The 13376-nt window shown below is 56.2% G+C and overlaps 1 protein-coding gene across 14 annotated transcripts in view; it reads left to right on the forward strand.

Moving 5' to 3' along the window:
• Positions 1–13376, forward strand: part of FGFR1 (fibroblast growth factor receptor 1) — a 55640-nt gene that overhangs the window by 34716 nt on the left and 7548 nt on the right. For 5 of the 14 annotated variants that reach the window (XM_026508318.4, XM_057303478.1, XM_057303479.1 and 2 more), the window contains 14 exons: positions 668–757; positions 1025–1197; positions 3154–3277; positions 4245–4435; positions 6383–6527; positions 8432–8634; positions 9618–9763; positions 9960–10081; positions 10552–10662; positions 11188–11378; positions 12157–12279; positions 12520–12590; positions 12923–13060; positions 13168–13273. In XM_026508318.4, coding sequence (XP_026364103.1) covers positions 668–757; positions 1025–1197; positions 3154–3277; positions 4245–4435; positions 6383–6527; positions 8432–8634; positions 9618–9763; positions 9960–10081; positions 10552–10662; positions 11188–11378; positions 12157–12279; positions 12520–12590; positions 12923–13060; positions 13168–13273 — 1934 coding nt within the window. The remainder of the gene's footprint in view (positions 1–667; positions 758–1024; positions 1198–3153; positions 3278–4244; positions 4436–6382; positions 6528–8431; positions 8635–9617; positions 9764–9959; positions 10082–10551; positions 10663–11187; positions 11379–12156; positions 12280–12519; positions 12591–12922; positions 13061–13167; positions 13274–13376) is intronic. The other 9 variants (XM_057303481.1, XM_026508315.4, XM_026508321.4 and 6 more) reach the window with 3 other exon arrangements.

Raw genomic sequence — 13376 nt, forward strand, 5'->3', positions numbered from 1 at the left:
AGCAGAGGAGGGACTGGGAAAAGATCTGGCATGAACGCTGTTTGGTGACCACGTGTGTGTCAAGCCTTTTAAAAGGGGTGGATACTTGCGGGGACGTGTTGGCAGCTGCGGACTGTGGTGGGCTCCCTATCTGCTCCGATTATGAAGGGCAGCCCCCAAACCTTAGCACATGCATGGTAGAAAAATCCCAACTAGAAATTGTTCAGCCCGTGGCTTTAGAAATAGCTTCTGTGTGCTATATCCGTCTGGGTTTCTGAAGAAGGATACACACAGGGTCCCTGGCTGCTAGTCCTGAGACCGAGCACATCTGGGTGGTGTTGAGTTGAGAGGACCTCTGAATGCAAAGTGGAATTAAATTCAAGAGGACCCGCTGCCCCTGATGGAACTGGCCGGTCTCAAGACTTCTGGACAGAAAGGGGCACTGCGTTGGGATGGGGAAGGCGGGGGACAGGCATAGAACATGCAGATCTTAAATAAACCGTTTCTGTCCCACGGAGAGACCGTCATTAAGGGCAGAATGGGACTGGGGTCCGGTATGGGGGTGGGCATCTGCATTCATCTGTAACTGGACTGGCCTTATGTTCATGGCCGGCTGTTGATAATGGATGAAATCTAGTGAGCCCTTTTCCCTGGAAGGGACCTCAGTGCCCCCTTCTGCTTCCCGTAGATGCTCTCCCCTCCTCGGAGGACGACGATGATGATGATGACTCCTCTTCAGAGGAGAAAGAGACAGATAACACCAAACCAAACCGTATGCGTGAGACACTGTTTCCTACCTTACTGCCCTTCGGGCCGGGCGTTGGGTTTGAGTGGGAAGAGGGGGGCTTAGATGATTGTTTGAAGAAGGGAAGGAGAGGGTACGTGGGGTCGCGATGCCTAGCCATGGGGCCCATGGGTGCCATGATTAAAGCAGGCATTGTTCCAGGCGTTGGGCAGGTAGGCGGGCACCTCCAGGGCCTGGCCTGGGCCCCGCTCCTGAGCCTGACTGGCCCCCTGCCTGTCTCTCTTGGCTTTCCCTGGGCAGCCGTGGCTCCGTACTGGACATCCCCAGAAAAGATGGAAAAGAAATTGCACGCAGTGCCGGCTGCCAAGACTGTGAAGTTCAAATGCCCTTCCAGTGGGACTCCCAACCCCACGCTGCGCTGGTTGAAAAATGGCAAAGAATTCAAACCTGACCACAGGATTGGAGGGTACAAGGTACGTGTGTGCCTATGACAGTTGGTATGAGAGGAACGGGAGAAGCTGCTTGGAAAATCCTTATGTGTCATTGTTTAAAGTAATGCTTTCTAACTACAAAAGCAGTGCACTTTAGAAAAACTCCAAATACAAGAAATTGCAAATGAAGCTTTGAAATCTTTTCAGTCTTGGGGTGCCTGGGTGGCTCAGTCAGTTAAGCATTCAGCTCCGCTCAGGTCATGATCTCAGGGTCGTGAGATCGAGCCCCTCGTTCATACTGGGCATGGAGCCTGCTTGAGATTCTCTCTCTCCCTCTGTCCCCCCCCCCCCCCAAATGCTCGCTCTTGCTCTCTCAAAAAAAAATCTTTTCAGGTCTTTTTTCTATGTACGTGGTTTTTATATAATCACGTTGTATATAGAATTTCTTGTTACTTGTTAACATTATAACATGAGTCTTTTGCCATGTGTTTGAGAGATAATTTTTCATGGCTGCATAGTATTTCATTATTAAAAGGGCTCATAATGTAACGACCTGTTTCGTGATATTTGTCATTTTCTGTGTTTTCACTATTACAAATTACATTGTGGCGAATACCTTTGTGCATAAATCTTTGTCGGTGTTTTTAAATGTTCTTCCCCAGGACAGATTGCTAGGAGTGAAGTTACTAGACCAAAGTAAAAGCATTTTTTTAAGCCATTGATGCATATTTCCCATTACCTTTTTCTCCCCCGGTAATTAAGTAATTTTACTCATTCATTTATTTTTTATTACATGAACATTCCTTGAACACATGTCTTTCCAGAAAGTGCACTGGGCAGTAGAGTTCCAAGTCCATCAGGAAGATGTGATATTTTATTTATTGTGATATTTGCTTTAATGGAGGATGATGTAATGAGCTGGGGTGTGATTTTATTTTTTAATTTTATTTTATTGCGGCAACAATTGCTTTCCCAAAAGAAGAAATTCATCTTCCCATAGCAGAGTATGAGAATGACAAGTTCACCATACCTGAGCCAACAACTTTGATGACAAAAGTACCTCCCTCTTCTCTTGTGCATTGTTCTCCTGGTAACAGACTTCAGGTTTTCCTGTGTTACTCAGCGATTGCCGTTTCCTGCTGTGTGAATTGTCTGTTCGTGTCCTTTGCCCAACTGCGTTTCTAGCAAGAACTTCTTCATGCTGATCCCTCCTTTAGATTCCCCAGTCATCCTATCCCATCTCACCTCGCTGCTCTTTTCCCATTAATCTTGTATAAGGAAGGGTTGGGCCGCGTGGCTGGCTCAGATGGTAAGCGTGCGACTCAATCACAGGGTTGTGAGTTTGAGCCCCACGCTGGGTATAGAGATGGCTTAAGAAATAATAAAATCTTTAAAAAGACAAGAAAAGCAGAGATCAGGAAAAGTAAGGAAACATTTTAAATTAATTTATCCAGCACTTGCGGTATGCAGGGTGCTGCCATGAGTGGTACAAGGCCCTGTTCCTGCCCACACAGAATTTCCAGTCTGACAGGAGGGCAGGCACCCTTGAACACTGTCATAAAAAGCAGGCTGTGATCACTGCTCCGGCAGGCGCACAGAGGGACAGTGAGAACCATTCTGACCCAAGGTTGGGCTGGAGGAGATGGTTTTTGGAAGAAGAGGTCAGGGGCAGACCGGGCTGAACTCTTCCAGCCCAGGACGTGAACAGACGTGCAGAGTGGGAAGTTCCAGGTGTATTGGGGAGAATGCAACAGGTACGTAGGCCAGATCGCAGGTAACCCTGGCTGTTGCAGGCAGACGTCCAGAGCTCCTCATACCCGTGTGCCTGATGTGTTCTTCCAGCGACCGGGGATGGGGGTGGGGGTGTCTCTGCCCTGTCCTGTGCTCCGGGCTGGCGCTGGAGGGTAAGTGCCACTGGGCACCCCTGCCTCCACGTGGCATCTTGCCTGTGTTTTCCTCCAGACCCGCAATGGAGAGCTCTGGCATGTTTCCCCTCAGGTCCGTTACGCCACCTGGAGCATCATCATGGACTCCGTGGTGCCTTCGGATAAGGGCAACTACACCTGCATCGTGGAGAACGAATATGGCAGCATTAACCACACCTACCAGCTCGACGTCGTGGGTAAGAAGGCCGCAGCGACAGGGTTAAGGGAGCTTTGAGGAAAGCGAGCAGGGCTTTGAGAAAACGGCCATAGGTCCAGGCTGGCGTGGGCATTTATGAGCTCTGTCGCCTGAAGCCGGCTTCGTGCCTGGTGTGTACGTTTAGTTGAGAGGATTGGACGTTACTGTGACTCCTGAAAGGTGAAAGGTGCATGGCTAGTCTCCTGCAGGGGGTGACCGGAGAGGGTGTCGCATAGAGCGTCCTGTGGCTGCTGCTTCGTGGGCAGTCTGCTGGGTGCTTTACACCCCGGCAGTTCTCACGGGCCCTGCGAGGTCAGCGCTGTGCTTCCCACTCTGCAGAAGAGCAGACTGAGGCTCGCGAATGCAGGACTCCGGACCCGTGCCAACTGCAGGGCGTCACAGGAAACGCTAGAAAGCACAGCACGCCTCTAGGTGCTGCTACGGCGGCCCCTTCCTCTTGGAAGCCCTGACCTCATTCTCTAGAGATCTTAAGGTAGAGTTGCCCAGCCAGTATTCTGTCTTGGCTTTGAGGATGTGGTGTAAAAAGAAGCTTCTGGTCTAGCCAGATAGGACCAGAGATTTGGCATTGCTGCTGAGCTCCTGGTGCTCCTGGTACTGCTCCTCTTGGGCCGCGCTTTGAATAGCAAGTTTAAACGAGTCTTTGTAATTTTAGTTAGGGAGGTCTGGGAGTGTGACTGAAGTTACGGGGGTCTCCATTCAAGGCAAGAGAGACTTCCGGTGCCTGTGAAAACGGATGCATTGCCTTGTGGAGGACGCTTGGGACCTTCTTCCCCCTCCCACCTTAGGGTCAGGGGCTGAGGCTCGGCAGAGCCTGGAAATGCTCTGCCCAATGGAAAAGCCAAGGGGGAGCACACTTCTTGGTGGTCTTTGGGACGCCCTCTGTCAGCATCCCAGCCAGGAGCGGGCCGTGGCGGGGCCTGACGAGCCCCTCCTCTCTTCCTCCACAGAGCGGTCCCCTCACCGGCCCATCCTGCAGGCAGGGCTGCCTGCCAACAAGACCGTGGCCCTGGGCAGCAATGTGGAGTTCATGTGTAAGGTGTACAGTGACCCACAGCCCCATATCCAGTGGCTGAAGCACATCGAGGTGAATGGGAGTAAGATTGGTCCAGACAACCTGCCTTATGTCCAGATCTTGAAGGTAATCTTGGCCCCAGTGTCCGTGGGCTGGGTGCTGGGAAGGAGACCTGTATCACCCTGGGCCCAAGTTGCAATGGTTGGGCTTAGTGCCGGCGACCGGGATGCATCCCTTAGCCTTCAGACACATGCTCCGTTTTAAAGAGGGGCCTAGGCACGTTCCCCAGAATAGTGACAGGTCACAGTGGCAGTGCAGTGGGAACTGAGGACCGGGGGTACAGGGGGTGGGGTGGCCACTGTGGTCTCTAAAGAGCCTTGAGAGTAACTTTGCTCAGGCTTCTGGGTCAGCTACTCGGGGAAGGCATTTGGACTCCTGATTTTCCATCGCCCGGGACCAAAGCCTTTCCAGCAAGTGTTTCCCAGATTCCGCCCTATTTCCCAAGTCACATCCTTTCTGGCGAGTGAGTGAATGATACGGGCACGACGCTTAGGTGGAGTTGGAAAAGCATATGTCACAGGTGAATTCTAAACAGCGTCAGGAGTAATGGCCTTCTCTTCCTTTTTCCTCTCACTCCCAGACTTTCGTTGTCCCCGAATGCCCCACTAATCCAGGGAAGGTAATTGCCTAATTCCCCCAGTGGACCTCGCAACAAGAAGTAACCAGAGGCTGGGAACGTGGTTTTCCTCCTGGTCCCAGAGTTAGACCTTCTCCTCTCCCCTGGCTTGGCCGTCCCAGAGTTTTACTGGCCATCCCTTCTCTTCACTACGGGTGCTGAAACCGCTGTGTCAGAAAATGAGGCCGTGGCCTTGGCCCTGGGCCGCCGGTTGCCTTCACAATCCCTGCCCTAGACCCGGAGGAATGGGTCTGACGTAGGCAGAACGTGTGGCTGGGGGCGGCGATTTTCTTTTGAAGTTTATTTTTCAGTCAGATGCTTTGGGCCTTCAAAGTCAACTTGTTTTGTCCTCCTCAAAAGGGGAAGGTGATCCGTCTCACATCTCCCTTGCCTCGGCTCCCTGGGCCTGCCTCAATGTTCCGTGGGAGCAGAGTATGGCCACGTCTCCGTGTGCGCCCCGCTGACTGGCTTGTCGTTGGTTTGTTCTAGCATTCGGGGATTAATAGCTCGGATGCGGAGCTGCTGACCCTTTTCAATGTGACAGAGGCCCAGAGCGGGGAGTATGTGTGTAAGGTTTCCAATTATATTGGTGAAGCTAACCAGTCTGCGTGGCTCACTGTCACCAGACCTGTGGCAAAAGGTAATGGGGAGCTGGAGGGGGCCCTGTGCTGGGAGTTTGACTCAGGCCCCACGCTGCTGGGGCAGATGGGGAAGCCAGCACCCAACTCTCCCTGTTACCCTGCTGTATTTCTAGAGCCCAGAGCCATGGAAAAATACCCGGCCTGGGAGGCTGCTTTGGTTCGGTACTGTGTTGGTGTCCGCTCCCTCTGTGCCTCGTGTGTGCTCCTGGGCTGTGTGCGCTCTTCTGGCAACTGTCCGGCCGCGTGCTGAACAGCAGTGCAGACTGAGGTTTGAGTGGTGAAGAGAAGGGGCCAGGCATTCCCTTGCAAACCAGCAGGCCGTGTGCACGCATGTGCGCGTGCACGTGCATGCGTGTGTGCGTGTGACCGCAGCACCCTTCCATCCCTCCCGTGTGTGCCCTCTGACTTTCTTTACCTGAAACCAAACAGCCCCCCGCCGCCGGGCCCCATTTCTCCATGCTGCCCGCCGCCCGCCCGCATGCTTGGACGGGCCAGGGGCTGCCAGCGTCTGGTGAAGGGTCGTAACCAGCCAGCGGCGTCTCCGGTCTGCAGAGCCCCTCCCTCAGGGTCTCACTGTCTTCCTCTAACAGGTCTCGCTGCCTGGTGGTTTTTGTTTGTTCCTTGTTGCAAAGGAGACGCTGGGGAGCATTTCTTCCTCCGGTTTTTCCCCCCTTCTCTTCCTCCCTCCCTTTCTCTGTGTCTCTTAGAGGTCTCATGTCCTGTGCTTGTCCATTTTGCTTCCGTTGTCTCTTCTAGACTGCCGGAGTTAATACCACCGACAAAGAGATGGAAGTGCTTCACTTAAGGAATGTCTCCTTTGAGGACGCGGGGGAGTATACGTGCTTGGCGGGTAACTCTATCGGACTCTCCCATCACTCTGCATGGTTGACCGTTTTGGAAGGTATACACTGTACTTCTCCTCTCGATGTCCTGCCCTCGCCACGGGCACGGGGGGAGCATGCATTGCGGGGCTGGGGGAGACCCAGAGCCAGGAGAGGCAGAGGAATGGGCTTTGGGGGCCAGCAGGTGGCCCTGGCAGTTTGTCTAAGCTTGCGGGTCGAATCCTCTCGGCCCTCACGGGAGCTGTCCTCGTTTTGCAGGAACACAGAGGCCTCCCAGCTACATACCTGCAGCTGGCTCTCCCCCTTGGCCAATGCAATGCATGCATGGAATCTGGAGTTAACCTGCAGTCGGGCTATCCTGCAGGGCAGACTCCTTCCCTCCTTGGGTCCAGCAGCCTTCCCCGACTTGTCCGATCCTTTTTTTGATGCCTCCAGAGGTCTCAAGAGAGGCCCAGGCCTCCTCTGACCGGATGTAGGCATTCTGTAAAGAGGGGCTTGTTGCTCGTAAGGAACAGCGCCAGCGCACCCTGCTGTCCTCTGATCTCGGAGGAGAGGTTCCACCAGATGCGTGAGCTGGAGCTTTTAGTAAGGCCTGACTCAGGAGGCCCCAGGGGGCTCCGTGATGCCCGTTTCTCTTCTTTGGCTCCCAAGGGGGGAGGCCTGTGTGTCGGGCTGGGAAGGAAGGAGCCTGCAGCCTGCTCGGGTGGTGGGCTGGTCATCGCTGCCTCTTGAGCGTCCTGCACGCGGGCCTGGGCACCGTGCTATTCTTGTTGCTGCTGACACTGCCCTCTTCTCTGTCCCTCTCTCTTCCTCTGCCCTGCCTGGCCAGCAGGGTCTGACAGCAGCCCTGCTTGAGGCAGAGAAGCGTTCTGTTTTTACCCCGTCACTGTCTTTGTCCCGTGTGTGCTCCCATTTGGTTGTCTTCGTTTGTCCATACTGGGGAGAGAGAAAAACAGAAACACTTCTTCCTGTTATCGGCTCTGCTGCCTCCTTGTCAGGCTCCGGGGGTTCCTTTGGGCTCTCTTGGGGTCTCATGTAGACTCTCTGGGGAGGTCACCGGCGTGGCTGGCTGGTGTCTGCAAGAAAGCCATCCCGGGAAGAGGGGCGTTCACGCTGGTGGGGAAGGAGTGTCCGGGAAGCCTCCCTGCCTCTCGTGCGCAAGGGGTGGGTGGGTTCAGCTGGATGGGCTTCCGTGGGAGCGGGCTGAATTCTAAATGGAAGGTGAGAGAAGAGAAGAAAACAGTGTGCCCTCCCCAATTTTCTAGTTTGATTTTAGGAGTTTGGGTCTGAGTAGAATTCTTAAGTGCAGCAGAGTTGACATTCTCGTCTCAAGAGTGCAGACATGGTGGGAGATGAAGTTAGTTTTGGCTGTGGTTTAGCTGGGTACAAATACTTACGTGACTGGCCTGACACAGGCGGCGTAGGCTTCCGGAAGGCAAGGACCCAGGACACAGACTGGGTCCCTAGCTCTCCTCCGTCCTTGACCTCGTGGTGCATCACTGTATGCCAGGCGCAGTGACCCTGGAGGTGGTGCTCGTGGGCTGTCAGAGACAACAGACTTCTCAGTGGTTCGTCTGTCCCATGGATAGGTGGACACGCGGTACTGAGGCTCCGCGGAGAAGGGCCAGGTTTCTGTGAGGAGACCGAGAAAGCCCTTGAGGGTCCCTGGTACCCCTCGAGCCCAGCAGTCCTGCTGAGCAAGGCGGGCTCCTGAGTGAATGAGGACAGGCCTCACGTGGCAAGATAGTTCTAGCCCGTCCCCCTTGGGGGGCTCGAGTCAGGATCAGGAGGACTCAGACATCATAGACTATCTGATCTGCTCAGTGCCAGACCTCAGTCCCAGCTGGGACCTAGCTTGCTTCTTCTCCGCCCTGAAAAGTCTCAGAGGAAAGGAGCTGGGGGCTGTTCTTCTTACGAAGCTGGGCCCCCAGACCCTGCTGACACCCTGTTCACACTGACTCAGCCCTGGAAGAGAGGCCAGCAGTGATGACCTCGCCCCTGTACCTGGAGATCGTCATCTACTGCACGGGGGCCTTCCTTATCTCCTGCATGGTGGGGTCTGTCGTCGTCTACAAGATGAAGAGCGGCACCAAGAAGAGCGACTTCCACAGCCAGATGGCCGTGCACAAGCTGGCCAAGAGCATCCCTCTGCGCAGACAGGTAACAGAAAGTAGATAGGGGATTCGCACGCTCCGCGCCACCTTCTCTCCCCGTGCCCCCCGGGGGCTCCTCCGGGACCTTCGAATGCCCTGCCCTCTCCTCTGTCCCCAGCCGACTCTCTTCCAAGCTGGGCCAGGGGCAGTGCTCCACAGTGGGGTTCCAAGCTGTTCTAGCCCATGAATTCGGTGCCTACCATACCCCAGCTGCAAGCCCCCTGCTCACCCGGCACATGGATCGGGAGATGGCACTAGCCAGGCTGAATGTGCAACTCCTATTGCACTTTTGAACGGTCCCTGAGGGCCAGTTAGAGGTACAGAGCAGAGCAGAGGACCTGAGTTGGGTGCCAGGATGCCACCCTCCTCTTGTCCAAGGCAACGGAACAGAGGGGGAAGGCGTGTGAAAGGAGGGAACGTTCATTCGGAGCTCTGCTAATTCTGGAGGGTGCTTTGGGAGTTAGGAAGCCATAATCTGGGGCGCCTGGGTGGCTCTGTCAGTTAAGCGTCTGCCTTCGGCTCAGGTCATAATCCAAGTCCTGGGATCAAGCCCCACATCAGTCTCCTGCTCAACGGGGAGTCTGCTGCTCCCTCTGCCCCTCTCCCCTGCTCATGCTCGCTCTCACTCGCTCTCTCCAAAATAAAATCTTTAAAAAAAAAAAAGGAATGCATAATCTGAGGCAGGGTTTTCACAAAGAACGGGGACAATGATAGGTTATAAGATGTCTGGGAGATAGATTTGGTCTGCTCATGTTAAAGGTTAGTGAAAAGGCTAGCTGGTGGCAGAAGTCAGTCTGTTTTCGAACTTAGGTCTTCAGACCTCTGGTGGTCTCTCTGTCACTCTGTGTTGGAGAGAGAACATCAGATCACAGATGCATAGCTCTGCTGTTGGTGGAAAGCCCTGACTAGGAGTTGCAGGAATCTGCTAAGCTCAGTCCCCCAACCCCCTCCCCCACCCCATCCTCGCTAGAAGGGTGACCCCACGCTTCCCTGTAGGTGTCGGCTGATTCTAGTGCGTCCATGAACTCTGGGGTTCTGCTGGTTCGGCCCTCACGTCTCTCCTCTAGTGGAACCCCCATGCTGGCCGGGGTCTCTGAATACGAGCTTCCCGAAGACCCTCGCTGGGAGCTGCCTCGAGACAGGTAATAAAGTACTTTAACTCCCAGCCTCTGAGGAAGTCCCCCGCTGGGAGTGAAGATGTACCAGACGCACCTGGAAAGAACAATTGACACTTTCTGCTCTCAGTTGGGTGGAATTGGGAGAGGTGGAGATGGGATGTCCCTTCAAGGTTGAAATTTTATCAGCCCCAACTCACCCCGCCCTTTGTTTTCCCAAAAGGCTGGTTTTAGGCAAACCCCTGGGAGAGGGCTGCTTTGGGCAGGTGGTGTTGGCAGAGGCCATTGGGCTGGACAAGGACAAACCTAACCGTGTGACCAAAGTGGCTGTGAAGATGTTGAAGTGTAAGTGATGTTTCTGTCCTTGCCAAAACAAGCCCTTCCTCGTCCAAGCACACTGTGGGCCTCGGGCCACGTAGAACTCTCTCTCCGGCGCCCTGTCGCGGTCCACACCTGCCACACGGCCTGCGTAGCATCTCCTGGGCAGGGAGGGGCATTCTGTACTCTGAGATGGCCACAGTCGCACTCTGTTCCTTGGCGTCAGTCTTGGCTCTGGTCAGACGTTTATTCTAGATCCCATTGCTAGCTGGTTCTCTTATCCTGTCCTCCCCGCCCCCCAGCACAGATTGCCAGCAGCTCTCATAAGGGGGAAGGGAAAATCGATTTGGGTGTGAAATGGGGAGGAGAGAAGCAAGTCCCCGAAAGCAGGGCCTCCTCGAGCATCCACCCCCGCCCGTCTCCCCTCCCTCGCTGTCCTCCTCTCGGCCTCCCTTCCAAGTAAATGAGTCGCATGGCCTTCTGGTTTGTGTGTAAAGCGGATGCAACAGAGAAAGACCTGTCAGACCTGATCTCAGAAATGGAGATGATGAAGATGATTGGGAAGCACAAGAACATCATCAACCTGCTGGGGGCCTGCACGCAGGACGGTAGGCGCCAGGCGAGGCCAGCTCCCCCGCCCCGGCTGGCGTAGGGCTCAGCCGAGAACCTGGGCCCCCACTCGGGTAACACTGTCCTGTTGGGGAGAAGATAATCATCGGTGACCAGGCATCTCAGCGACGCCTAGGGAAGGGGGTGAAGAGGGGAGGCCGGTTCAGCAGTAGTTGGAGTTACTTCTCGGGGTCTGGGCTGATGCCCATTGGCGTTCATCTGAGAAGACAGGTGTCTAGATTCATACACATAGTGTGTGGGGAGAACCAGGTGAGTCACTGTGGTCTAAACTAGGCCTCCCCCCACCCACCCCCAGCTTTGCTCGGGAACTTCCTGGAGTATGCTGGGAAGAACCATCTCCCTAGCTTTCTTGGGGTGGTCGAATGAATCCCCCAAGCTCCCTAAAGGTGCAGTTAGGCTTGGGGAGCAAACGCATGGTGTGTGGTTGAGGGTGGGGCTTCCTGGGGCCGAACTGAGCTGGGGGCCGGCCCACGCTGATGGCCCGTGCACCCCCGCGCTCCCAGGTCCTTTGTACGTCATCGTGGAGTATGCCTCCAAAGGCAACCTGCGGGAGTACCTGCAGGCCCGGCGGCCTCCTGGGCTGGAGTACTGTTACAACCCCAGCCACAACCCAGAGGAGCAGCTCTCCTCCAAGGACCTGGTCTCCTGCGCCTATCAGGTGGCCCGAGGCATGGAGTATCTCGCCTCCAAGAAGGTATGGCAGCCCACGGTGCCCCCGGGGGAGGTCGGGGTGGGAGCGGAGCCTTCCTCATGCTGCAGACTCTGACTTTGCGTCCTCTGCTGGGGTTGGAGCTCCGAGCTCCGCCCACCCGCGCTGCCTCAGGCTCTTGGGTGGCAGAGTCAGGAGAGCCAGTGCAGGTGGCCTCGTGGCCTTCGGGTCAGGGTGGAGACCCTTCGCTCTTGTGCTGGCTCTCTCTTTTTTTTCTTTTACTCTGGGTACCGTTCAGATCTGTGTAGCCCCAGGCAGCTACTTGTAGATCTCCAGATACAGAGAATGATAAGCACTGTGTTGGGGGTTGGTTATGGGGCACGGTGACGTCGTGTGTGATGGTGTGAAGTGCAGTGTTGGTGCTCGGGGAATGGAGGCTTTGGTGGGGCCCCAGCCCAGGGCGGATATGCCACAGCTGGGGGCCAGGGCTTGAGAGCACCCACCTGCCCCGACTGGACAGAAGTGTCCAGGTTCAGCCTTCCTGGGTGCGAATGCAGAGCTACGAGTTGGGAGGGGCAGCAAGGGAGCCCCGTGCAGACAGTTTGCTCCAGTGATTCAGGGGCCTGGAGCTGGAGGTGCTCCAGTGGCTGGCTTCGAAGTGGAAGAGACGGACGTCCCAGCAGCAGCCTGGAAGGGTCCCGGGGTAGTGGTGGGGCGGGAGGAGGCCCGCACGCTGTGTGGCGGCGCCAGCGCTGGAGCTGAGGCCCGGGAGCAGGCTGACAGCCGGCGGCCCCTCACCTGCGTCCCCCTCCTCTCCCCGCAGTGCATACACCGAGACCTGGCCGCCAGGAACGTGCTGGTGACGGAGGACAACGTGATGAAGATCGCGGACTTCGGCCTCGCGCGGGACATTCACCACATCGACTACTATAAAAAGACAACCAACGTAAGTGCTGAGGACAGAACGGGGCGCGGGTCCCCGCCCAGGACGCCACTCCATGAGGCTTTTGTCCCACTTCCGTCTCCGGGCTGGGACCTGGCCCAGGTGGTCCTGCTTGAGCAACGGTGTGGTGGGACGAGCCGAGCACGTGTCCTCTTCCCCACATCCAGTCCCGTGTGTGCCCCCTGCTTGTCCCCACACCGCCCGGGCCTGGGCTACCCCCAACCTCCCTCGTGCTGCTTACAGGGCCGGCTGCCTGTGAAGTGGATGGCCCCCGAGGCCCTGTTCGACCGGATCTACACCCACCAGAGCGACGTGTGAGTTTGAAAGAAGCAATTGCCAGGGACACGTGGGATAGAGAATTCCAGGACGGTAGAGTCCCGCGGGCCCCTCTAGATTGACGGGGGGCTCCTTCCCTCTTGGAGAGAACAGAACCAATCACTGGATGTGTCTGCCTACTGTGCTCACTCAGTAGAGGTCGAAAGGCCAGTATGCGCTCCAGCACTGGCCCTTGTGTTCCCCTTCAGAGTCTGTGCCGGGCGGTGGGGGGGTGGTCAGGATGACGCGCTTGGGGGGGGCAGATGGAAAGGATTCTAGGCCGGCCTCGCTCTGTGCCCCGAGGACCCAGTGGTGCTGTGCTCCTCCACAGCTGGTCTTTTGGGGTGCTCCTGTGGGAAATCTTCACTCTGGGAGGCTCCCCGTATCCTGGCGTGCCTGTGGAGGAGCTTTTCAAGCTGCTGAAGGAGGGTCATCGGATGGACAAGCCCAGTAACTGCACCAATGAGCTGTAAGCAGGGGAAGACGGCCGAGGTCCTGAGCCAGGCCCTGGGGGAGGAACGGAGCGAGAGAGGGGTGCTGGCTAAAGCAGCCCCTGACTCGACAACCCCGTCCCAGGTACATGATGATGCGGGATTGCTGGCATGCGGTACCCTCTCAGAGACCCACCTTCAAGCAGCTGGTGGAAGACCTGGACCGCATTGTGGCCTTGACCTCCAACCAGGTGAGGCTGTCCTGTCCTAGCCGCTCGGGCGCCGGCCCCGCCGTGCGGCTCTGTGCGTGCGCCGCGGCGGGGAGCCGAGTGCCGCATCTCGCGTCTCTCCCTG

The sequence above is a fragment of the Ursus arctos genome, unplaced genomic scaffold (assembly GCF_023065955.2).
Source record: "Ursus arctos isolate Adak ecotype North America unplaced genomic scaffold, UrsArc2.0 scaffold_27, whole genome shotgun sequence".
NCBI lineage: Eukaryota > Metazoa > Chordata > Mammalia > Carnivora > Ursidae > Ursus > Ursus arctos.